This window comes from Rhincodon typus, chromosome 3, assembly GCF_021869965.1.
Source record: "Rhincodon typus isolate 14 chromosome 3, sRhiTyp1.1, whole genome shotgun sequence".
Taxonomy (NCBI): domain Eukaryota; kingdom Metazoa; phylum Chordata; class Chondrichthyes; order Orectolobiformes; family Rhincodontidae; genus Rhincodon; species Rhincodon typus.
The window spans coordinates 105405419-105433013 of NC_063334.1; the positions used below are offsets into that span (position 1 = coordinate 105405419).

General features: G+C 41.4%; 1 protein-coding gene across 1 annotated transcript in view; it reads left to right on the plus strand.

The window, feature by feature from the left end:
* Nucleotides 1-27595, plus strand: part of si:ch211-197n1.2 (EF-hand calcium-binding domain-containing protein 6) — an 85771-nt gene that overhangs the window by 41037 nt on the left and 17139 nt on the right. The window contains exon 12 of the mRNA XM_020516759.2: nt 20651-20761. Within this exon, the coding sequence (XP_020372348.2) occupies nt 20651-20761 (111 nt within the window). The remainder of the gene's footprint in view (nt 1-20650; nt 20762-27595) is intronic.

The window sequence follows — 27595 nt, forward strand, 5'->3', positions numbered from 1 at the left end:
CCCTCCCATTCCTCAGACGACATGTCCATCCTGGGCCTCCTGCAGTGCCACAACGATGCCACCCGAAGGTTGCAGGAACAGCAACTCATATTCCGCTTGGGAACCCTGCAGCCCAATGGTATCAATGTGGATTTCACAAGCTTCAAAATCTCCCCTCCCCCTACCGCATCCCAAAACCAGCCCAGCTCGTCCCCGCCTCCCTAACCTGTTCTTCCTCCCACCTATCCCCTCCTCCCACCTCAAGCCGCACCTCCATCTCCTACCGACCAACCTCATCCCGCCCCCTTGACCTGCCCGTGCTCCCTGGACTGACCTATCCCCTCCCTAACTCCCCACCTACGCTCACCTTTACTAGCCCCATCCCCGCCTCTTCGACCTGTTTGTTTCCTTTCCACCTATCCTCTCCTCTATCCATCTTCTATCTGCCTCCCACTCTCTCCCTATTTATTTCAGAACCCCCTTCCCCTCCCCCTTTTCTGATGAAGGGTCTAGGCCCGAAACGTCAGCCTTTCTGCTCCTATGATGCTGCTTGGCCTGCTGTGTTCATCCAGCCCTGCACCTTGTTGTCTCAAACTATAGACTTGATGGGTTACATCCTAAGATTTTAAAGGAAGTTGCCACAGATATAACGGTTGTGCTGGTAAAAATCTTCCAGGAATCCTTAAATTCTGGAAAATTCCTAGAAGATTGGAAATGGCAATTGGAACACCCTTCTTCAAAAAGGGAAGGAGATAAAAAGCAAGTAACTATATGATAATTAGCTTAGCATCTGTCATTGGGAAGATGTTAGAATCTATTATAAAAGCTAGCAGAGTATTCAGAAGCACATAATATAAAGCCTGACTTCATGCAGGAAAATGAAATTGAGGATTATCAGATCAGCCTTGATTTCATTGAATGGTGGAGCAGGTTCAATGGGCTGAATGGCCAGCTTCTTCTCCTGTGTGTTGGTTTAAACCAGAAGACACACTTTCAAAGTGCTTTGCAGAAAAGGTAAGTCTGAACTGAGAATGAAACCTTTACACACAATGAGAGGTTCATTTGGAATGCTCTACCTGAAATTGTGGAGGAGGCAAGTTCAATTGGGGCATTCAAGAGAAAATTGGATGATTATTTCGCCTTAAATAATGTAGAGGGTATGGGGAAATGGTGGAAGATTGGCAATCTTAAGATGCTCTGAGACCTAGTGTGGACAGTGATGGACTGAATGGCCTACTCCTGCACTGGAAGACTCTGACTCTGTACTTTACTCCATTATACTGCTAGTGTTTATATCACTTACATGCAGCGTAAATATTTCACTTTCAGTTGTCTAATGATTTACTTTGTTTTCTCAAGGCACCCACTAGGTGGCAGGTTAGCACTTTCTCAGTTACAATGGGTGGTTCTCAAAATAAGGCTCAGACCCTCCACATTGTCAGAGACTTCATGTACCTCTGTAGGATTCTGATGCACTGACTTTGCAGGACTGTCTCTGTGTTTTCAATTTCAATGTGAAATCCCCATCTCCCCAGAGCCCTGCCTGAATATATCCAATTCTGAGTGAGAGTGTGAAACATGGGATAAATCCTTCTTACTAACCTAGATAGTTACCCAGGAAATGTTAAACAAGTTAAAGTCCTGAGTAACTATGCAAATGACCTTGTCCCCCACCCTTGACTCACCCCACCCTCCAACCTCATCCCCTGACCTTCCCAACTCCTCACTCACCCATCGCTTCCTGCCACCCTGACTATTCAACACAAACTGGGATTGTCTGATCTCCCCCGATCATCTGACCCTCAATGTCCATCTGACTCCCAACCCCCACTCTCTGACAACAACCCCTTTCTGAACCTTCAACTCTCACCCTCTGACTCCCCCAGCCGTTGATCACTCTGGATCCTCCATCCCCTGCGACCTCCCTGACCTTTTGACCCCCTTTCCGAATCACATCCCCTGACTGACTTCATCCCCTGATCCTCCAACTCCTCTGAACCCCTGACCCAACCTCATGATTCCAGAAATCTGCCTCCTGACCACCCGGCCATCTTGTGGGGAACATACAAGCTGAAAGTAAAAGTTTCTATAGGTGTGTGAGGAAAATAATTGGTGAAGACAAATATAGGCTCCTTGTTGTAAGAAACAGTGAAACTTCTCATGGAAAAGAGAGATTGCAGATCAATTCAATACATATTTTGGTTCTTCCTTCACTAAGAAGGATACATAATATCCCAGAAATATGGGGGAACACAAGGTCTAGAGGGAGGGAGGAAGTGAAGAAAATCACTTATTAGGGAAATGGTATTGGGGAAATTGGGAATATCGGCTGAAAAATCCCCAGGGCCTGATAATCTACATCACAGAGTACTTAAGGAAGTGACCCTAGAATTAATGGATGCATTGATGGTCATTTTTCAAGATGCAACATAGTCTCTGGAACAGTTCTTATGGATTACAGAGTAGCTAATGTAACCCCACTATTTAAAAAAGGAGGTAGAGTGAAAACAGAGAATCAGACCAGTTGACCTGATATTGGTAATGGGTAAGATGCTAGATTCCATTTTAAAAATATTTAAAAACACACACTTGGAAAACAGTGACAGATTTGGACAGTGTCAGCACAGACTTACAAAAGTGAAATCGTGCTTGACAAATCAATGGGAAATTTCCGAGGATGGCAGTCAGTAGCTAGTGGACTACCTTAGGATCTGTCCTTGGACCCTAGCTGTTCTCAATATACACTAATGATTTAAATGAGGAAACTAAATGTAATATCTTCAAGTTGCAGATGATCCAAAGCTGGGTGGGAGGATGAACTGTGAGGAGAATGCAGAGATGCTTCAGTGTGATATATACAAGTTGAGTGAATAGGCAGATGCATGGAGAAAGAAGTCTAATGTGGACAAATGTGAGGTTATCCACTTTAGTAGCAAAAACAGGAAATAGTGACAACATGGGAAAGGGGTTGAGGTGGGGGGCTACAACAAGACCTGTGTATCCTTCTATACCAGTTACTGAGAATAAGCATGCCGGTGAGGCAAGTGGTGAAGAAGCAAGTAGAATGTTGGTTTACATAGCGAGTGTATTTGAGGACAGGAGAAGGGATGTATTGCTGCACATGTACAGGGCCTTGGTGAGACCAAACCTGCAGTATGGTGTGCCATTTTGGTCTCCTTATCCAAGGAGGGATGTTCTGGGTGTAGAGGGAATGAAACAAAGGTTTACCAGACTAATTCCTGGGATGACAGGTCTGATGCATAAAGACAGACTGGATCGGTTAGGACTATATTCATTGGACTTTAGATGAATGAAGGTGGACTCTCACAGCAACCTGTAAAACTGTTACAGGACTAGACAAGGTAAATGCAGGAAGGATGTTCCCAATGACAGGAGAGTCCAGAACCAGAGGTCACAGTCTAAGTGTGACAAGGATAATGCCCGGACTTTGGAATAGACCACTTAGGGATGAAATAAGCAAAAATTTCTTCATCCAGCCTGTGAAATTCTCTGCCACAGAAAATGATTGAGGGCAAAACACTGAATGTTTTTAAGAAGGACTTAGAAAAAGTTCTTAGGGCTAAGGGGATCAAAGTGTGTGGGGAGAATGCAGAAACAAGGTACTGAGTTGGATGATCAGCCATGATTGTATTGACTGGCAGAGAATTCTGCTACTATTTTGAGGGAAGAATTGAATATAAAAGTAAGAAAACTCCATGTCAATTACACAGGACAATGGTGGGTCAATATTGCGAATACAGTGTGCAGTTTGATCTTCTTATTTAAGAATGGAAGTAAATGGTGGCTCAGAGGTGGACTACCGCAGTAATACCTTGAATGAGTGAGTGTTTTATGAGGATAGGTTGGACAGGGTGAGTTTGTTTCCGCTGGAGTTTTGAAGAATGAGAGGTGACTTGAAGTGTGTAAGATCCTGAATAGTCTTGACAAAGATGATAGCTGGATTTCAGGGGTTACGTTTTATCAGGAAAGATTATACAAATTAGGCCTCTTTTCTCAAGAATTGAGAAGGTTAAAGGGTGACCTGATCAAAACCTTCAAGATAACAACAGGAAGAGTTAGGGTGGATAAAGATAAACTATTTCCATTGGTTGGAGAATTGAGAACTAGGTAGCATTGTCTAAAAACTAGGACCAGACCATTCAGGAGAAGCCTCTACATGCAAAAGGGTAGTAGTAGAAATTTGAACAAATGGCAATTGATGATAGATCAGTAGTTAATTTTAAATTTGAGATGGTGTCTTTGTTTTTGTTAAGCAAAGGTATTAAGGGATATGGGCCAAAGGCAGGTATATGGAGTTAGATCACAGATCAGCCATAACCTCATTGAATGGTGAGAAAGGCTGAAGGGGCTGACTGGTGTAATTCTGTTTCTATGTTCCTAGATGGAATTTAACACTGAAAAGTGTGAGATGATTAACTTTGGAAGAAGAAACAAGACAAGAGAGTACTCAATGAATGGCAGGACATTAGGAAACTCAGAGGAACAGACCGATGCATGTCCACACATCCCTGATGGTGGCATGTCAGGTGAATGAGGTGGTTAATAAGAAAGACAGGACACTTGCGTGTCTCAGTCATGGCACTAATTATAAGAGCAAGGAGGTTATATTGGAGCTGTTCAAAACTTTGGTTAGGCCACTTTATGGTGGAGTACTGTGTGCAGTTTTGGTGACCCCCACTATAAGAAGAGTATGATTGCACTGGAGGGGGTGCACAGGTGATTCACCAGGATGTTAACCTGATCTGAAATAGTTTAGATATGAAGACAGGCTAGTTAAGCTAGGGTTGTTTTCCTTGGAGAAGAGAAGGCTGAGACAGTATCTGATTGAGGCTATAAGGTTATGAGGGGTATGAATAGGTTGGATAGGAAGCAAGATCCTTAGTGGAAGGGTCAATGATTTTCAGGAAGAATGGAAGGAGAGGATGAGGCCAGGCAGAACAGCACCAGCTGCTGCAGAAGGGAGAGACAGGAGGATGAGTTTGACTTCTTTGCCCTTGGGGATGAGGACATCGCCTCCACTGGGCTTCATCCATCAGGACCTGGAGGCCTTCTTACTCATTCCTAAACCATCCTGAAACTGACACATCAGCCATCACCCTCTGCACATACGGTGGAGGTGGATGTGATGAGTCCACGTAAACAGCACCAAGAATATTGTCTGTTCATCACTTAAATGTATATGTTTTAGCACCACCAGACTAATTCACAGTGTGGTAAGCAAATAGATCCAAAATTATGACCTAAACCACCTTTTAATCAATATATGATTAGCATATCTATTGCCTGGTTTGACATTTCTTCAAAGCAAACTATATACATCTATTTAATTATTGTCTGTGTACCTCTTTCGTTGGTACTGTGCTGAGGATTTGAAGGATCGAGGATTTGAAGGATCAAGAATTAGAGGAGCTAAAGGAATATTTTCTACCATTAGAACCATTTACTCTTCCATCAGAGTAGCTGACTTTGAGAAGGTGCCCAATAAGCAGGTGGTCTCCAGGTTCCCTGTCCGGTTAGGGAAGGTGGGCAGGTTAAGTTGGACGGAGGATCAATCAGCTGATTGCCTCACAGCACCTGAGGTGTCAGTGTGCAGCTGAGGAGAAAGCCCCAATTGAGAACTTCCAAAACTGACCACAAGGAAAGACAGAGGGAGCTGACAAATGTTTCAGTGCCCCGAGCACTAACTGTGAAAGCAGTGTCCAGGAGCTGCTGTTTGGAATCAACAATTCCCAATCTTTGATCATTGAAAAAATGCTCTGCACCTCTGTTCCTCCTACATTGTGTTCCATCTGCTATGTTCTTGCCCCCTCGCTCACCCTATCAAAAAGCCCTCGAAGCACCATTGAATCTTCCGCACAGCTAAAATTTCTACCTGATTTTATGCTATATGCAGACATGAAAATATTGCACTGATTCCCCACATCCAAGTCATTGTAAGAGGTTGTGAACAGCTAGGGCCACATCATTGATCTTGGTGGTACTCCACTAGTCACAGCCTGCCATCCTGAGAATTTATTGATTCCCGTCCTCTGTTTTCTTTCCATTGACCAATATCGATCAATGCATATTCCCCTCAATCCCACAATCTCTAATTTTGTTTACTAACCCTCTATGTAGGACATTATTTCATAAATTCTGCCCAATTAAATCTTTATTTTCTAAGTGTCCAGTCATTATGTCCATTATACAATTCTACTATTTTCACTACTACTGACATCAGACAGACCTCTAGTTTACCATTTTCTTTCTTTCTTCTTTCTTAAATAGGAATATTACATTTGCAGCCTTCCAATCTGCAGGCGCCATTCCAGAATCTCTAAATTTTGAAAGATGATTAACAATGCATCCTTTATCTCTATAAGCATCTCTTTCAGCTCTTTAACCATGTTGTGACTAACCGAGGGAGAAGTTGACTAAAGAAGGGAAGACAGTTCATCTCTTCTCACCCCTGAGATTAAGGATTTGAGTTTATCCTGTCTGGAACTAAAATAACTTGTGGAAACTCACCTGGGATCTAACTGTAACAAAAGTTTTGGGGCAAAAGTTTAAGAATTGTTCCAGTGATGTGATTTGCTAGTTGTTCTTAATGAAAAATCACAGTTAAGGCTGTCAACAGTACTAGCTCTTGGGATGGTGGAAATTGGCCGTCGGTGAATCAAAATAGGGCAGAATGCACCTTGGCTGTTATGGACCCCGCTGGCAGCTGCACACAGTTCTAGTGTGGAACTAGGAGAAGCGGGAATGCGTCACATTCGCTGATAGAAGGCAATGGTAGCATTCCTACTTTGTGTTCAGTGGCCATAGATAACATGAATGTCAAGGGTCTTTTCCCTAGGGTGAGGGAATTCAAAACTAGGGGGCACATTTTTAAGGAGAGAGGAGAAATTTTTAAAAAGGGCATGAGAGCCAACTTTTTTTTACACAGAATGGTCAGAGGAAGTGGTGGATGCAGTATAATTACAATGTTTAAAATACATTTTGGATAAGTACATGTGATGTGATTTACTCGTTGCTCTTAATGAAAAATCAAGTTAAGGCTGTCAGCAGTACTAGCTCTTGGGGTGGTACAAATTGGCCATCGGCGAATCCAAAATAGGGCATAGTGGGATGGGGCGGCACAGTGGCCCAGTGATTAGCACTGCTGCTTCACAGCACCAGGGACCAAGGTTCAATTCCACCATTGGGCAACTATCTGTGTGGAGTTTGCACATTCTCCACCTCTGGGTGCTCCAGTTTCCTCCCACACTCCAAAGATGTGCAGGCTAGGTGGATTGGCCATGCTAAATTGCCCATAGTGTTCACAGATAGGTGGATTATAGGGGGATGCTCTGAGGGTCAGTGTGGACTCGTTGGGCCAAAGGGCCTGTTTCCACACTGTAGAGATTCTATTTAAAAAAAAAGATTTCCTACATGAATAAGAAATGTTTGGAGTGATATGCACCAAGTTCAGCCATATAGGACGAGTTTAGTTTGGGATTACACACTGTTTGGACCGAAGAGTCTGTTTCCATGCTGTATAACTCTAGGACTCTAGACTCAAGCCTTACCTCAGGACTTGAGGGTCATTGGCAGGCAAGTCAGAACATGGTCAAGCAGGTTGACTATTGTTTGGTAAATCTTCTGATAATCTTATGGCAGGTTGTAAGACTGGGAGAGTTTCCTGGTCAATCAGAGCAGTGTGGTAGCTGCAGTGTAAAAGTCTCCCAGTGTTAAAAGACAACAATGTGCAGGTGCTTGATGTGAGCAAGTGTCATCCTTGATCTGAGGGACAATTGTACTCAGTTGTTGATTTTAAATGATGAGAAGTTGAATTAATCAATCTGGACAGAGCAGGATCTTTTAAAGGTTTCTGTATTTGTTTAAATCCATTCTTGTTTGTGTTAATTAATGGGAAAGGTCAGTTGAATCCAACACTGTTACTATGCAATGCTAAGGCAAATATTGTCGTCATTGTGCTCCTGTAAAGTTCCTTATGTTATTGAGATAATTTACTACAGAGACTGATAAGAAAATGAAATAATTAACTTGAATTTGGATTGCTTTTTTCACAACCTCAAAATATTCAAAGCATTTTAGCCAATTAAACTGTTGTGGTATAGAATTGTTTCAGCCATTCTGCCCACAGCAAAGTCCCATACTTAGTAATTTGATTGTGACCAGATCATCTGTTTGAAAGATACTTTTTGAGAGGTAGCTGTTGGCCGGGACTCAGTGGAGAACTCCTCTACTCTTTATTGAATAAATTTGCTTCAAACTGTTGCTTCTTGTGGACCTCACCAAAGTCATATGTACTGGATACTATCTTCAGTTTTGTTATTAACTAAGAAATATGATCACTTTTCCTTTGGGATGGCAAGAACTGCAGATGCTGGAGTCAGAGACTATACAGTGTGGAGCTGGAGGAACACAGTAGGCCAGGCAGCATCAGACGAGCAGGAAAGTCGATGTTTCAGGTTGGGACCCTTCTTCAGAAATGGTGGAGGGGGAAGGGAGCTCAGAAATAAATTGAGAGAGGAGGTTTGGGGCTGGGGAAGGTAGGTGGGATGGTGATAGGTGAGTGCAGATAGGGAGTGGTGGGGATTGGTCAGTCAGGTGGGAGGAGCAGATAGGTGGGAGAGAAGATGGACAGGTTGTGTCAGATCAAAGGAGGTGGGGACGAGAGGGAGGGTTGAGGCCAGAGGTGTGGAGATTTTAAAACTGGTAAAATCCACATTTAGGCCATCGGGCTGTAGGGTCCTGAGGTGGAATATGAGGTGCTGCTCCACCGCTTTGAGGGTGGTGTCGTTGTGACACTGAAGGAGGCCCAGGATGGACATGTCGCCCAGGGACTGGAAAAGGGTGTTAAAATGGTTCACGCCCGGAAGGTGTAGTCGTTTGTTGCGAACAGAGTGCAAATGCTGTACAAAACGGTCTCCGAGCTCTGCTTGGTCTCACCAATGTAGAGGAGGCCACATCGGGAGCAGCGGATGCGGTAGACCAAGGTGACGGATGTGCACGTGAACCCTTGTCTCATGTGGAAGGTTTATTTTGTGCCATGAATGGAGGTGAGGGGGGAGGTGTAGGGGCAGGTGCAGCACTTCCTGCGGCTGCAGGGAAAGGTGCCGGGGGTGTTGGGACTAGTGGGGAGTGTGGAGCAGACGAGGGAATCATTGAAAGAGCAGTCCCTATGAAAGGCAGATAGGGGTGGGGAGGGAAATATCTCTTTGGTTGTGGGGTCAGATTGTAGGTGGCATCAGCGCTGTATGTGACAAACGACAACACTTCTGGTCGTGTACCATTTTTACTCCCCCTCCCACTCCCTGGGTGACATGTCTATCCTGGGCCTCCTCCAGTGTCACAGTGACACCACCTGCAAACTGGAGGAGCAGCACCTCATATTCCACCTCGGGAGTCTACAGTCCGATGGCCTAAACATGGGATTTCACCAGTTTTAAAATCTCCCCACCTCCAGCCTCAACCCTCCCTCTTGTCCCCACCTCCTTTGACCTGACGCAACCTGTCCATCTTCTCTCCCACCTATCTGCTCCTCCCACCTGACTGACCAATCCCCACCACTCCCTACCTGCACTTACCTACCACCATCCTACCTAACTTCCCCAGCCCCACCCCTCCTCTCTCTATCACTTTTCCTTTGCCTTTTTTGTTAAAATGAAACTGTTCTATGAAAATAAGTGGTTTTAAGCTTGCAGGTTCTTTGACCATATGGATTCTTCATCAATATATTTGCTACAGGTGTGGACCTCATGAAAGAAAACTTCTATTTGGCGTGTTATTAAGTTCATATGCATCAGAATGAAATAAAGACTGACTGCCTTCAGTATTTCCAATGGACATGTAAAAGATATGGCAGTACCAATGTTAAATATGTGCTTCCCCTGTTTGGTTTGCAGGCTGTTGTCAACTGCTGTTAAAGCTTCGCATCTCCACAACTATTCATAAGATGATCTTAAGGGATAGGTTAAGGAGTAGGCTATTCAGCCCATCAAACCTATTCTGCTATTCAGTAAGGTCATAGCTGGTCTGATTGTGTCTTTAACTGAACTTTGTTGCCTTTCCCCAGCAATAATCTTTGACTCCCTAATAGATTAAAAATTTACTTAACTCAACCTTGAATACATTCAATGACGTAGGCTGTGCTACTCTCTGTGGAAGAGAATTTTAAACACTACTAACCACTGAGAGAAGGAATTCATCCTCATTTTTTGTCTTAAATGGGAAATTCTTCTTTTTGAACTGTGTACCCAGCTCTAGACACTGTACAAGGGGAAAAATCCTCTCAGCATCTGACCTTATGAGCTTCCTAAAGTCACTTATCATTTCTTTAACTTCAAAGGAGTGTATGCCCAAAATACTCAAACTTTGCTCAGAAGACAGCCCTGTGACCCCAGGATTCAGCCAGGTTAACATTCTCTGAAGTGCAAGCACATCCCCCCCTTAAGGAGATAAAACTGTGCACAGGACTTCAGATGCAAGCTCACTGATGTCCTTTGCACTTATAGTAAGACTTTTCTATTTTTAGACTCCAGCCACCCCCTTGCAATAATTGACAACATTCCATTTGCCTTCTCAATTCCTTGCTGTATCTGGAAGCTAATATTTTTGTAATTAATGAACCAGGACATTCATAGCCCTCTTCAGTACAGCAATCTTTAGTCTTTCTCTATTTAAATAATATTCTGCTTTTCTGTTCTTCCTGATAAAGTGGACAACTCTCACCTTTTCCCACTTATGTTCCATCTTCCAATGTTTTGCCTACTGTGTTTCTTAATCTATAAGCCTTTGTATCCCCCTCACAAACTACTTTTCAACTTGACTTCCTGGTCATTTGGAACATCCACACCAGGGATCACAGTTTAAGGATATGGGGAAGACTATTTACGACTGAAATGAGGAGAAATTTATTCACCTAGAGAGTTGGTGAGCTGTGAAACTCTCTGCTGCGGAAAGTAGTTGAGACCAAAATATTGAATGTTTTCAAAAATGAGTTAGTTATAGTTCTCAGGGCTGAAGGGACCAAGGGGTATAAGAAGGAAGTGGGAACAGGGTACTGATTTGGATAATCAACAGTGATCATGTTGAATAATGGAGTAGGCTCGAAGGGCCAAATGGCCTACTCCTGCTCCTTCTTTATTCAATGTTTCTACCCATTACTATATCATTAAACTTCACTGGATATGTTTTATCTGTGCTGAGATCAAGAGAACAGTGACAATTTAGAGTGAACTGTGCTGCCTACCATCTACCTCATGACAATCTCTCTGAGTATCAATTGCCCACCAAGTGAAGGCTCTCATGGCCATGCTTGTCAGCTATCTGGTGACAAGATATCTCACATGGGAGGAAGGATAGGGTAAACATGGTATCTTTAGATTGGCATTGCTGCAGGATATCACACATGGTGGAAGATGAAAACTGATGTAGACTTGGTAATTTGATAAGCGCAGTAAATAGTACTCGAGGACATTGAACAGCCAACCTACATCATTAGTGGAACATGGAAGAGTAGGCCTATTGCTAAGTGCTGGGATGCATCGTGCTCCATTTCTCTTGCTCTACATACCAATGCCTGAATGGGTACTATGGATTTGACTGGAGAAATAGAGAGAACTTGCTCATTGTCATAGAGTCATAGAGACCTGCAGCACATAAAAATGCCCTTCAGCTGATTGTGACCATGCGGGTCAAAAACAATCGCGTAACTATTCTAATCCCATTTTCTAGCACTTGTAGCTTTTGTAATGCCTTAGCATCACAAGTACGCATCTGAATACTACTTAATGTTATGAGGGTTTTTGCCTCTACCATCTTTACAGGCAGCGACTTCCAGATTCCCACCGCACTCGGGATGAAAAAGTTTTTCCTCATATCTCCTCTAAACCTTCTGCCTCTTCCTTTAACTGTATGCCCCAATCATTGATTCCTCCATCAAGGGGAAAAGTTTTTTTTTCTGTCTGTCTGTGTATGCCACTCATAATTTTATATATCACAATCATGACCCCTCTCAATCTCCTCTGCTCTAAGGAAAACCCCAGTCTGTCCAATCTCTCTTCATACCTAAAACTCCCCAACTCAGACGACATTCTGGTAATTATCCTCTGCATCCTCTTCAGTGCTATCACAACCCTCTTAGACTGCATACAATACTCTGGCTTGTCCCTTTCTGCTTGGCTTGTGTCAAACTCTACCTAGCCTCTTTGGACTTAGAGTAGGAAAATTGGAAGTTAAGAACAAGAGTAAACCATTCCACCCATTGAGCCAGTCCCACCATTTTAAGTCGTGGCTGATCATCTCCTCAGTGTAATTTTTCTGCAGTGTTTCCATATCCCTCAATATTTGCTAGGCTTGAGAAAACTAGCAATTTCATCCTTGAACCTGCTCAATAATTGAGCCATATGGGGCAGGGAATTCGAAAGACTTGCCACCCTCTGAGTAAAGAAATTCCTCCTCTTCTCAGTCTTAAATGGCCTGCTGCCAATCCTGAGATTAAGTCGCCAGGTTCTGGAGTCACCAGCCACGGAAAACGTCCTATCTATATCCAGCCTGCCAACTCAAAGAAGTTTCAAAGAACAAAGAACAATACTGCACAGGAACAGGCCCTTGACCCTCCAAGCCTGCACTGACACATTTTGCCCTTCCATACTAAAACCGTCTTCGCTTACAGGATCCGTATCCCTCTATTCTCTTCCTATTCACGTATTCATCCAGGTGCTTCTTGAATGCTGCTATTGTGTCTGCTTCCACCACCTCCTCTGGCAGTGCGTTCTAGGCACTCGCCACCCTTTGTGTGAAACATCTGCCTCACACATCTCTTTTAAACTTCCCACCTTGCACCTTGAACCCGTGACCCCTCATAATTGACCCCTCCATCGTGGGAAAAATCCTCATAGTTTCCAGTCTATCCATGCCATTCACAATCTTGTAAGCTTCTATTAGGTCACCCCTAAACCTCCTGCATTCCAATGAAAGCAAACCCAGTCTATCCAATCTTTCTTCATGGCTAAATGAAATCATCTCGCATTCTTTGAAACTTTAGAAAATACAAATCCAGTTTCCTCAATCTCTCGTCATGAAAAATCCTACCATTCCAAGGATTAATATGGTGAGCCTCCATTGCACTCCTTTAATCTAAAGTATATTCTTCCTTAGGGAAGGTAACTAAAACTGTACACTGTACTCCAGGTGAAGTCTCACATAAGTTCTATACAACTTCAGCAATGGCATCTTTGCTTCAAATTCACTTGAAATGAATGTCAGCATCCCATTTCATTTTTATTTGCTTGCTACTCCTGCAGTCATGCTTCTAGTAACTCATGGACAAGGATACCCAGGTCCCTTTTGCACACTGACATTTCCTAATCTTTCACCATTTAAGAAATATTCTGCCCTCTTGTTTTTTTTCCACACCAAAGTGAGAAACTTCACACTTATTCATATTGCATTCCATCTGGCATGTTCAAGCCCACTCACGTAGCCTGTCCTAGTCCTCTTGAAGCCTCCTTGCATCCTCTTCATAACTTTTATTCCCACTCAGTTTGGTGTCACCAGTAAATTTAGAAATATTGCAATTGGTCTCCACATGCAAATAATTGATTGTAAGATTGATACAAAAAATTGAAAACAGTGTGGACCTTTTGATATCCCACCAGTAATAGCCTTATGATGTGCAAGAAAAACCTTTTCACAGAGCAAGTAGTTAGGGGGATAGTTAGTTCAGTTGGCTGTTAAACCATTTGATCAGTACAGATATAATATTCTTTCAGAATCGTTAATCCTTTTGTGAGGCTGAAAAGCTACTCACAGAAACCAATTTGAGAACGCATTATTATCTGGCTGTAGACCAAATTTCAGCTGACTTTTCAATAGGAAACTGTACACAGCCATTGGCTGCTGTGACTAATTGCTGAATGCTGTGAATGAGAATTTCAATTGGAACTGCAATTCCCAAACAACTAAAATGCCACTATGTTGGTTACACTTAATATGGAAATGCTGATCAGTGTCAGGATGTGAGAAATTCATAAATTTGCAGTTATCTTGCATTTTTATATTGATTGTCATTAAAATATTTACAATTATACCCAGTGTAATTCTGACTAACTACAAAGTTGATCCCCCGAATCATCACTGGATTGCCTTCAATCAATCACACTGACCCTTCACCTGCAGCACAGAGGAATTTTGGGAACCTTGAGCATGAGTCGCAAGAAGGGGACAAATTTTTTGCAATGACCCAGTTTTGCATCCATCTGATGCTGCCTGTGCAGTTTGTTGGACTGCATCTAGGTGATAAACCCTGCATCAGAAGTTTGGCCAAAAATTTCCTGGCAAGATTAGTGGATCTGGATCTGGTGACCCAGGCAACTGAAGCTATGGCCACCAGAAATTAAAACTGGGGATATACAAGAAACCAGAATTATAGGAGTGCAGATATCTCAGCAAACTGACGTTGGAAGAAATTACAGAGATAGAAAGTGGCAAAGCCGTAAGAAAGAGTAAGAATTTTAAAATCTGGATGCTGCTTAACTGGTAGCCATTTTCAGATAGTGGGCCAACAGATGATTAGAGCCTGTTACAATGTTAGGATACATGTAACAGAGTTTGAGATAAGCAGAAGCTTCCTAAGAGAAGAGGTAGGTCAGGGGAGCACAGGGAATAGTCAAGTCTAAAGGTAACAAAGGCATGTATGAGCGCTTCAGGAGTAGATAAGCTGAAACGGTGGATCTGACTACTCATCCAGCACTGGATGTCAGACAAACAGTGTTACAAATTGGAGACAGAGTAGGAGTCAAGAGGGGTGATGGTGAGGAAGAATTGCATGTTGTACATCAGGAACCTCAAGCTGATGTTCTCAGGACATAGGTTCAAATACCACTGGCAGATGGTGAGATTTGAATTGAATAAAATCTGCAATTAAAAGTAAGCCTAATGATGACCATTTAACCACTATAATTGTGATAAGACCCATCTTCTTCACTACTGTAAGGAAATCTGCCATCCTCACCTAGTCTGGCCTAAATGTGACTTCAGACACACAGCAATTTGGTTAACTCTTAACTGCCCTCTGAACTGGCTTTGACAGCCAATCAATTCAAGGGCAGTTAGGGATGGGTAACAAATGTCAGTTTTGCCAGTGAAGCCAGCATCCCATACAAGAACCAAAAAAAATCATGTTTTCAGGTGACATAGCTGAAATTCAAAAAGCAGATTCATAACAGTATCTTCATAGTCATACTCTGATTACTGATAGAAATCCTAATACATTGTATACAGAAGTAGCTAAAGTTTACTGCAAACAGTATAGTTAACAATAGGTATCACTGTTAGAAAATAATACCAGCATTTGAAAATAACATCAGAACATCAAAGTTCATTTAACCAGTAACTGCCTGAAAGTTACCATTACTGATCATACAGAACATGTCTGAGGAGCTTACGTTTCAGAGAGCCAAATTGTACAATTTAAAAATAAATCACCAGGGAGAAATACACATCAATGTAGTTTGATCAACCTGTCAAACTTTCGACGTTATCAAACTTAGCAATTGGCTGACATACGAATAGATAATTGAGTCATTTAGAGTTGAGAGAGGTCTCATAAAGACCTATAAAATTCTAACAGGACTAAAGACGTTAGGTAAGGGAAGGTTGCTCCTGATGGTGGGGGAGTCCAGGACCAAGGGTAATGCTTTAAGTATAAAGGATAAACCTTTTAGGTTTGAGATGAAGAGAATATTTTTTCACCCAAAGAGTGATAAGCCTCTGGAATTCACTATCACAAAGTGGTTAAGATCAAAACATGTGTTTTCAAGAAGGAGGTAGATATAGCTCTAATGGTTATAACAATCAAGGAATATAGGGAGTGGGCAGATTAGGGTATTGAGCTCAATGATCAACCATGATCATATTGAATAGTGGAGCAGGCTTCAGGAGTCAAAAGGTCTACTCCTGCTCCTATCTTCTATGTCTCCATCTATTCCTCTATTTCTATGTTTAATTAGAATGTTTTTAAATGTGGTAATGTCTGATTTCTGAAGTAGTGTTGCAAAATTGCAAGTTCAAAGATGTGCGGGTTCGGTGGATTGGCCATGCTCAAAATTGCCCTGTAGTGTCCAGGGGTGTGCAGCTCAGGCGGGATAGTTATGGTTAAAAATCCCATGCAGGGTTAATGGGAATGCAGTGAGGGTGGGGGGTGAATCTCGGAGGGATTCTCTTCAGAGGGTTGGTGCAGACTTGGTGGGCCAAATAGCCTCTTTCTGCACTCTCGTGATTCTATGATTCTATAATCGTTTTGTCATGGTGAATGTAGGGGAACAGGCTTTGACCAGGGTTGGAGGTGGTGTGTGGTGCGGAGGATGCTATGGGTCCTGGCTACAAAGAGATGGGCAACACTTGCTGTTGCTGAGGTGGAAAGCAGCTTTGGTGCTTCCCTGAGCAAACCATGAGGAGTTTGCACTTTCTCTTCGTGTCTGCGTGGGTTTCCTTTGGGTGCTCCGGTTTCCTCCCACAGTCCAAAGCAGGTTAGGTGGATTGGCTGTGCTAAATTGTCCAGTGCCCTGCAGTGTGCAGGCTAGGTGGATTAGATGAGAAATGCAGGGTTACAGGGAAAAGGTAGAGGTGTGGGTCTGGGTGGGATGCTCTTTGAAGGGTCGGTGCGGACTTAATGGGCGGAATGGCCCACTGTTGGGATTCTATGATTCTGTACCTGTTTCCGGTGCTTCAGCAGGATGGAATACACCAAATGTGATTTACCCCTTAGAATCCCTTGCTTGAGACCCTTTCAGTAGACTCTACAATTAAGTTTTGTATTTTTTAAAATCCTTTTGCGGCAGTGTTGCTAGCAGAGTCTGACAGGATCACTGGCCAGTCCTTAGTTGCCTTTGTAAAGCTGGTGGTGAGCTTCCTTCTTGAAGCTAGTGTAATGCAACCACTTGGCAAACTAGGCACTTTTATGGGGCAGCAAAAAAAAAGAACTATTCATGAAACTGCATTAGTAAATAAACAGGCTTCAGCAGTCTAGACCCACTAATATGCTTCCACATACTATGACAAACATATAGATTTCTGTGCATTTACTTTGAAGTCTCACCTAAAATTTCATACTCTGTTCCTTACTCTATGCAGTAGTTTTAAAAGTTTGCATATCTACATGGCTATTCTAAAACTCTGAAACAGTAAATAATATCAAAAAGCATAATATAATCCCCTTTATCTTAATGATTAGTAATTCTGCATAAAATCATTCAGTAACTGTTGCAGGAACACATGGCCATACATTACGTGAGCCAAATTACACATTATAATATACGTTTCTTTTAGCCAAATCCTATGAAAAATGTAGAACAATGGGAGCATACATACAGTATTTTAAAAAATCTGCTTTTTCGTGTAACATAAATTTGTGATTACCAATGCAGAAATTGTAATTCATCATTGCACAATGTTGATTTTGGAAAGTTAATTGTGGGGGAGGGAATGGCGATGCAAGTTTTTTCAGGTTTCTCACCTGATACCCTTTCACCAGCCATGCTTGAACTGCTAAAGTCCGTCTGGTTCAAAAACACACAGACAGCTATTAGGAAAGAAGTTTCAGAATATTGATCCAGTGATTGACAGTAAAGAAGGGCGATATGGTTTTAAATCAGGATGGTGTGTGGCTTGGAGGGAAACTTGCACATGGTCATGTTCCACTGCATCTGCTGCTTTTGACTTTCTAGGTCGGAGGAGTCACATGTTGCTGTTGAAGGAGGTTTGGTGAATTGTTGCAGTGTGTTTTATGTATTATGCACACAGCCGTCTGTATGAGCTGGTAGTGGGGAGGGAATGAAAATTTAAGCTGGTGGATGGGGCCAGTCATGTGGGTGCTGGCATTGTATGTAATCTTTGCACAGTTGCTAAGAATTGTACTTCCACAGGATTTAGGAGCCAATGTTTTGCCAAGTTACCATTTTAGAAATTGATCCAACTTGAGTTTTGTGTGACAATCATAGCACGCTGTTCCAAAGTTACATTAATTTCCTTAATGTCTATACACTCAAACCATAAATACTGATGTATTTGTCCAACTTTTAAATATATGTGACTATCAAGGTTTTTGAATGTCATCTTCAATACCTTTTTGATGAGAAATGAAATCAAAATCTGTAAATGTAACCAGTTTGATTATATCTGCATAAGGTTTAGCATGTATTCTTAAATAATGAAAATTGCCATTAGCCTCACCATATTTTTGACAGAAAAGATTAACATATTACTTTGCACAGCATTCATTAGAAAAGAGGTCCCAAGAGAATTCTGAAACCATAGGAATCCTATATCACCACTGTACATTTCCAAGTCAGATGTAGCACAGCTAAGTGCAGGATAAAGTTCTCCCTACCAATGGAGCAAGTATTCAATGTATTCTTACAGGCATCAGTTTAACTTCTATCAATTCATTATTAAGGTATAACCAGTGACATGCCACTGCTTTGAGTTTTATAGACATGATTGACTATTATAAAGACCACAGGAAACCAGAGTAGTAAACAAGTATGTAGTAAATGCAGTTTAATAAGGACACATTGGCTTACTTTCTGAAGAAGTGACCAGAGAATAGAATTATAATCTAACTGGAAAAATGACAATGGAATGCAGAAATACAGATCGGCAGATATATGGATCTTCAAGTAAAGTTTCAGTGAGTCAAGCTATAAAAAGGCCAAATGAGATTTTGGGTTTTGTACATTGGACCATTGAATAAAAGTAAGGAAATGATGTTGAATTTACAGATGGCATTGTGGAATACTGTTTTCTCACTCATTCTAAAAAGAGCATTGGAGTCACGGGAAAAAAATATTCCATTATTTCACAAGGCACGTGAGTTAGGAGAAGAAATTGAAAAACTTAATTTTCGGTGAAGCTGACAAAGTTAAGCAAGGGTCTAACTGAAGAATGTAGGACAGAGCTTCTCAAATTATGATCTGGAACCCAAGAGGAGACACAGGCTGAAATTTTGGGGTTGTGAGCTTGAAGAACTTTGCCTCCTCCCTCTTAGTGGCACAGGTCTTCCCCCTCCTGGTTCCACAAGTCTCCTGACCCACAGCTATCCCACCCCCCCAGCCACTTCCTGCCACAGCCCTCAATCTTGGCACTGAGGGATTGTGAAATTGTGGGAAAAATTGGGAAGCAGTGACTTAAGATAATGAAGGAGTTGAAAGGGTAAATATTATTTCCACTAGCCAGTGATTCAGAAAGATATCAGAAATCCTAAGAAATTAAGATTAATATCAGGAAAAGAATTGTGAAATTAATGGCACAATGGTTGCTTCAATCGCAATATTAGGGCACAGAGTTAAATGTGTGAAGTAGAAAAATATTAAAATGGAATAACAGTCCAGACTAAGTAGCTGAATTGTGGAATTAACAGCAATATAAATAATTTGGGCAAGTTTAACATTCTACTATTCTAAGTACAGTTTGTTTTCAGTTGGCTTGTTTTATTTTGTTATCACCCTCTCTAAAACATTTGTATTGTTTCCTCTTCTATGATGAGAGGGTTAATAATGCTTAAATAAGAGGGTAAAAATAAGACAAATTTCTCAGTCCTATTAGCCCAATTTCAGTGGAGTTGGGTTAATTAATTTTCACGCATTTTAAAGAAAAATTGAAGGTCAAGTTTATAGAGTTTTTGGAAGATGTCCTTGTGTACTGCTAGATACTTTTAAAATGCAGTCACACAAGGCTGGAGCTATAGTTCCTTCATTGCACACTTCTACTCAGCATTATGTTACCGAATGAAATGGTCTTAACACCTTTGGGAATAAGATTTCATAGGAACTTTGGGAAGGAAAAGGCCTTTTGTAAAACTGTGCTCTTAACAGTTTGGATAGTATATATTTAAGTGATATCACCATGTAGTAATTTTGTTCCACTATTAAAGGAGCTATGCCTATTTGAGTTATTCATGTCCCATAATGAAATGTCTGGTGTTTTATGAAAATTATGAGAACATAGTTTAAAAATGTCATGATTTTCTGAAACTACTGGGCTTTTGTACCTGGTCTTTCCACCTAATGCAACAATAAAATATTCTGGCTGTATTGTGTTGTCTTAATGTAGGTTTGTTAGTCTAGGTTACCATGTTCTGTTCTTGTTTAACAATTATAGAATAGGAAGGCTGTAGCTAATTTTCTCCTTCAGTAAGAATATTTTATTGTGTTAAAACTCTGGTGAAATTATCCCCATATGTAAATGCAAGTAAATATCTTATGTATTCAAACTGCTTCTGTTACTTTCCTAAGTTTTAACTTGCTGACAAAATCTTTTTGGAAGCCTTTTCATAGTTCACTTGTTTAAGTTAGTATGAGTGGTTAACTGCAATGAATAACCTCATAAGCTACAAACCCATCTGATTTGTTCAGCTGCATAAAATGGATCTCCAGCCATCAAATGTGCTATACTTACGGATGGATTGCCTAGTAGAATTTCTTTCTTTCTGAGATCTGGAGCCATCAAAACCCTGATTAACCTCTGATATTCATGTGGTGCTCTTGATCTTGAAGACAGATTCTGTAACAAAAAGTTAACGGCTGCCATATGCCGAGTGTTTTGTGGGTAGTGCTGACCTGAAAGTGAACTTGCTCTTTGACTGCTGTTTTCTTTTTTTTTGCAGGTTTGGTGTGGAGATTACTGATGAAGAGTTTGAGCTGCTCATTGACAGAATCCCCCTTGATGAAGATGGAAATGTCCGGTACCCCCAATTCATGGCCATGTTTGACTCTAGGTATGACTTTATTTTTCACTCTTTTGGGGGCAGATTCTGAAAGTCTTTTAAACTCTAAGTCAGCATCAAAATAGTCTTTAAATTGACACAATGTATTTATCTCAAAATGCTGTTTTGGTAGCTTTACATGTCTGAAATCTGTTCAACTTTTATCTGAAGATTCAGTGAACCTTTGTCTGGAGTGTTACAATACTGTTCGAAGTGCATCAAATTCCTTTCTGTTTCTCCACACTGACTTTTAAAGCAGTGAGAATATGAGCTTGTTCATATTCATTTGAACATTTCTTTAAGGCATAACAATTATATTCACAAGTCTTTGGCTAATTATTTCACTTTACTCATTGTGGATGACCTCAATTGAATAAACCTGACACAACCACACATGACATTAGTACGTAATATCTGCTGTTAACATAATGGGTGTATCAGGAAAAAAGTGTGCCAGTCAGCAGTAGTTAAAGAACAGTTCCTCCAAATAAAATGTCAATGTTCCTTGCTTTTGGTAGAACTTTTAAAAAAAGACTCATTCCTGTCAAGAAAGTGACTCAAATGGGTTCTGAATATTTAGTATCTACACCCCCAATAATGAATTAAAATTGAATTGAATTTACTTCACATAATTGCTATTAAATGTAAAATGCATTATTTTATTCATGAGATATATGCAGCCCTTCAGAAATAACTTTCATGATAAAAATATCAGCATGTCAAGCCTCTTTACAAATAGTCTGCTTATTAATTCACACAGAGCAGGAGATTTAATTCACAGTCAGTTAGCAATGACTGCTATAAAACAGGAGAGATACAGAAATGTTCAAATCGTCTTCCACCGTTAAATTATCTTCCCAGAGGTCTGAAACTTTGCCTTTGTGTGGTCTTATTTTTAACATGTAAAAGTATCCAGTAAACAGCTGGTGCAGTGAACACTAAGTAGATATTAAACGTGTGTGGGAACTGCGAGCACAAAATCCAACCCGATTTAGATTCAGTGCACTGCTTTTCCATTTTTTTTATTAAAAGGGGGGAAAAGTGACTGTTAAAAACGCTAGAAAAAAAAAAGTTAGTACTGGTCAGGCTGGGCGTAAACAATAGCACAGTGTTGTCGCGGGCTGCTTCCAGGACTTAGATATTCTTCCCATGTCAGTATAACCACTACTGGGAGGTAGCTCGATTAAGGATTACCATATCATTAATAGTATCCATGACTTTTGTTCAAAGGCTACTTGTGTGATGTTGCCTTGTGGCTGAAGCCGCTTAATCCTCTGAGCCACAGCTGTAGAGAGGGGCTTCTTCAGAGCCGCCCACACTGACTTCCCTGTCCCCCTAAATCGATTCAAGAAAAAAAAGACAGAAACAACAATCAACTCAAACAGAGTAAAAAGAAACATAAATTCTACACTTCCACATTCATCCACAGCGCCCTCCTCCCACCCCCCACCACCTCCCCGATCCCTGCCAATATCTTCCATTCATCCCATCTCTCCAACATCCCCATCAGTGCTCGGACGGTGACTGGTTTATCTCTGTCTAAAGATTTTTTTTTGTCTCTCTTTTTCCACATATATGTACATTTTTCTTCCATCTTTCTGTTTCCCTTCAACTCTGTGTGATTTTTTTCCCCCCAACTATTAGCCTCCCTGAGCCACGTTGGGCTGTGTTTTTACTCTTTTCCCTTTCTGCCTGAGGTCGTGTCTTACACGGAGTCCCCACTGTGGCTGGGAGCTTCGGGTCAGCAATCTTTCAGAGGGAAACATAGGCTGAGATTTTCCACCCCTTATTACTTCTTCACTACCGATCCGGGTCTTCCGGTTCTGGACCCGCTTGGTCGGTTTGCCCCCTCCCCTGGTTATTTGCACACCACATGTGAATCATGTTAAACTAACCCCCTTTAACAGCAGAAGGAGACAGAAATGGTCTCAAATGAATGCTAATGGCTCTATGTGAACAATGTACATCGTTAGGCTGCCTGATTTCACAAACAACACGTAGTTTTGTCTCGAAACAAGCCCTGCAGAAAACTCTATAAAACAGTGTCCACACCAGCTTTGTTTAGCTTCGGCAACGAGAAGGGACGAAGCGGTTAAAAATGGACCGTGATTGTAGAAACAACTGTTTGCTTTACGCTGCTGTTCCAGGCTGAACTTTATTCCAATATTTCACGGTGTGCCCACATTTTACTATTAGCATTCATTTGCTAACTTGTCACATCTCAGATAGTCTCCTGAATTTCCTCGCTGAATGCTAAAACGCGACTCAGAGTATTCTTGCCAGGTTTTTTCTGTGGTTGGTTTATCTTAAGGCACACATTTCTTTTATTCCCGTTTATTTTTCTCTCTCGAGCAGGATCTAAGCTTGACTCACACAGAATGGAGCAAATGGACCCAACATTCCAGCTTTACCCCTGCGAAAATGTGTTGTATGTTTTTCCCCCCAACACCTGCATCTTTGCATCCACTTTACTCGGTCACCGAGCTGTCCATCGAGGAAAAAATATATTAATAAATTAACAAAGAACGAATCATTTAATCGTGATCGCCCTGTGCCCTTGCAATTGTGGTTTGGTATTCTGAAGCAATTTTGCCACTGGTAATTATTTCGATAAAGTCTTCAGTTACTTGCTAAGTGTCAGGCTAATTTTCGTATTGTTTTCGCTTGGTTAATTCCGTCTGACCCCGGGTCGCCCCAGTAACCGTGTCTCTCGTGGAGACTCCGAGTGGTCCTCCTGTTCAAATAGATGGAAAGTGTCTGTCATTACTTGTGCACAAAAGCCTCCACGTTAGCAGCTAACAGCCTCCCAAAAGCAGCCACACCGTTCACCCAAGCGCAAGAAAAACTCATTTAGTCTTGTCTTTTGTTTTTTCCATTCATAAGAACTTGTAGGGTTGACTGGTGTCAAGTTTGTCAGGTGTTGGATGTGTTGAACTGCCAGTCCTTTTCAAACACCACGATATGGCGACTCTATCAGCAACCAGGCTTCCATCGCCTCATGCCTTGCTTTTCTGATAACCTTTATGTGCAGACCCTTTCAATGCCATGTTAATGAATAGATTCCCCTGTTACTATGGACCAGACTACTTTCAATGCACATGCCTACTAAGGTCACTTTCCTCTGAGTATCAACATTGTCCTTAGTTGAACCTGAGAGATGAATGGATCTGGGGCTGTTTGTATTGTAGGTGCTGCCCATTCCAGTTAAATGGACATTTCTTAGTGGCAGACAATGATGGCAGAACAGTGCTATGTTGTTGAGAAAGGCTTCTTTTACTAAGTCACATGACAATTAATTAAGAAAGGTTGAACTTGAGTAGAAATTTGGTGATGGTCAAAAGTTTGATTCAGGTTGAAAGATGGAAGAAGATGAAATGCACTTCAAATTAATTTGCTCCATCCTCTTCTTTTTGTTTAGGGCCCCTGTTAATTAGTGTTTTAACCACTTCTCAACCATATCAGATGCAACAATTTCTCTGTAAATTCACATCTGTAGGGGCACATTTTTAAGGTGAGAGGAGAGAGATTTAAAAAAGACATGAAGCAAATTTTTTACACAGAGGGTGGTTGTGGAATGAACTTCCTGATGAAGTAGTGGATGGGGATAGAATTACAATGTGTAAAAGACATTTGGCTGGATATATGAATAGGAAAGGTTTGGAGGGATATGGGCCAGGAGCAGATAGGTGGGACTAGTTTAGTTTGGGGCTACGTTCAGCACGGACTGGTTGGACTGAAGGGTCTGTTTCTGTGCTGTATTACTCCGAGGTGAACTAAGTTTATCAAACTGAAACCAAACAAAAAATGGCCATTAGTTCTGTATCTCTGAGTGGCAGGATGACATGTTAACAATTGCTTTTCCTATTTAAAGGTAAGTATACCATATTAATGGTGTCCCTGCTATGATTGTGATGCAACCAACTGACAGTGCAATTCAAAGTCAGGCTTTAATCAAGCTCCGACTTCAATGGTCCAAGAAACTTCACAGCAGATTGTTTCATATCATTTTGGCTTGATGCTAAATTCAGTATCAATCCAGTGCATTGCCCAACCTTGATTAAATGTGATCAGTGGGACAAGGTCCTTTGACATACTTGCAAATTTACACCAAGTTATTTTAATGTTGAATAGCAGATATTTCTCCACTGGATCGCTATGCATTTAGAAATTATAGCTGAGAGCAAAGTTCTGCTCAGATGTATGAAATTGCTTCAGTAATATGACCTAGCCCTGTGACAGCAACAACATGCATTTACATAGCACCTTTAGCATAGTACAACATCCCAAAGCTGTTACTTTTGTTATTAAACAAACATTAATACCAAGGCACTAGGGGATATTAAAGCAAGTAAAGGGGAAGTTTTAAGGATGAAAGAGAAGTAGAGAAGTAGGGAGCAGTTTAAGGAGGGAACTCCAGAACTTGTAACTTCGCCAGATAAAGGCACTGCTACTGATCATGGAGTAACTAAAATCAGAGGCCAAGAGGAGTCCAGAATTAAAGTGCTGATACCTCAGAGGGTTGCCTTGCTGAATGAAGTGACAGTGTTAGGAAATGGTGAGGCCATGGAAGAATTCAAAAATAATGTTGAGAATTAAGGCATTGAGGTCAGTAAGTGATGGTGAGTAAACAGGACTTGGTACAAGTTAGGATAAGCGAAGCGATGTTTTGTAAGGGTGTGTATTTCTGGAGGGTTACAATTTCTGAGGGAGGCAAGATCAGCATTACTGAGGGAACTCTATCACCACATAATTGTTCTCTAAATAACGTACATTCCGACTTGACATGTACCACAATTCCATTATTATTGTTGGGTGAAAATCTATCACCACGATGGAAGGATTGTAAACACAGGGGCTGCAATGATTCAAAGAAAAGACTCAACACCTTTTAAGGTAATTAGGATTAGTCAATAAATGTGACCTTAATGAACAATCGTTACATTTGCTTCTTTCGTGACTGACATGTTATCTAATCAATCATTTCAGGGGAGACCATCGTATAGTGATAATGTCACTGGGCTAGTAATCCAGAATTCCAGGTTGATGGTCTTGAGGGCCTGAGCTCAAATCCCCCAACAATGGTAGATGATGTAATTTGAATTCAACAAAGATCTGGAATTAAACAGCTGGTTCAGTGGTTACAGGGTTACTAATGTGGTTAACTCTTATCTGCCTTCTGGATAATTAGGGACTGGCAATAAATGCAGCCCAGTGAGAGACACTCATATCCTATGAATCAATAAGAAGAAAAAAAATCTGTTTACTATTGTTATTTAACCATCAACTTCATTGCTGTTTAAGTTCTTTTTAACTCCTGAAGAGTCAATATTTTTCTTATGTAGTCCTTTTACTATTAAACAGAATTATATCAAAATTACAACATGAAAATGGAAAAGGGCTATTTCACCAAGCTGATATGCTTTCTTAAACTCTTGACAGTTGTTTGCAGTCCATTTAATGTCGGAGGCCATATTTTTATTTAATATAATTTTCTGGGCTTTCTGCTGTTTCGGCTCTCTCCACTTGACTTTTCTGTCCAGTGGGGTTGCCAATCTTTTTAGATTTTCTTGGAAATACAGGGAACTAGAGGTCATCTGCTAGTTACTTGTGAGCAACAAAAAGAAGGCAATCATAGTTGGTTGAAATTATATCTTTTATATGGTAAAACACAATATTTGAGTTACAGTCAAGAATCGACCAGTTGAGTAAGTGTGACTAATTTCCAATTGGTGCTGAAAAGCAGTATTCTGCATGAATGGATGTATGGAATGACCATTGGCTTGGGCTGTTAGATGCCGAAAGTCATGCAACCAAAACTGAAAATACCATATTCCTAACCAGGCTCCACCTCCTCTCCCCACATTGCTTCTCAGTAGCCCCGGCATCCCATTTCCAGCACTGCTCACCTGCTCCCACTCCTTTCCTCCCTTAACTGACTTATGCTCCTTCCCTGTCTCCTTTCCACTTTCCTCCCATTCTCTCCTCTTCCTCTCTGCATTAATCCTACATTAATTAATCCCAGTTTGCCTTGCTGCTTCCTCTTATTGCCTGCTCCATCCACCTCAACTCACCTGCCTCCTTTCTTCTCCTCAGGTCTGATTGGCATTCACTTGTTCTGGCTGGTTGCAGCAGTGCAGTTGCTTCTCCCATTCCTGTTCAACCAGAACCCACTGCTAACCATGTACAATGGCTAACCCCTCGCCAGTCTATCAAGATGTAACCTCCCTTAAACTTTTCTAAACTTCTTCCTCATCCACTGCTACTTTGTCCTTCCTTTTGCACCTTACCTTCTAATCCTGCTCTACCGTCTCCTCCCACACTCCAAACTTTCCTTGCTGCCTTCCTTTAAGTGTACCTACTTTCTCTATATCTTATCTTCCAGCTTACCCCCATCCCTCTCCACACAGCTCCAGCTTCATTTTGTAAGCCTTGTACCTTAAGAACAACAACCTACCCTCGGCATAATTCCAGTTATCCTCATCTATCTGAAGGCAAAATCACCATAATCCTATCACACAGTAAGGCTGCTCTGTTAGAGAGAGATGAGCAATGGCAGGTTTAACCAGAGGGTCACTACACCTCAGGTAAGGGAAGAGATTGAGAAGGAGAGACCTTCATGGCAATCTCAGCTGGTGTGGGAATTGCACCTGCACTGTTGGTGTCACCCTACATTGCAAACTAGTTGTACATCCAACTGAGCTGACATGCACCTTCATCTCTGGTCTTGTTCTAACTATGAAGTCTATTCCTTTTCAGCTTTTCCTAATGTTGTGTGAAAACTAATTGTGGCCTATACTGAGTAATACATTTATAAATAAGGATGTTCCTGATCTAGGTCTCTGGATA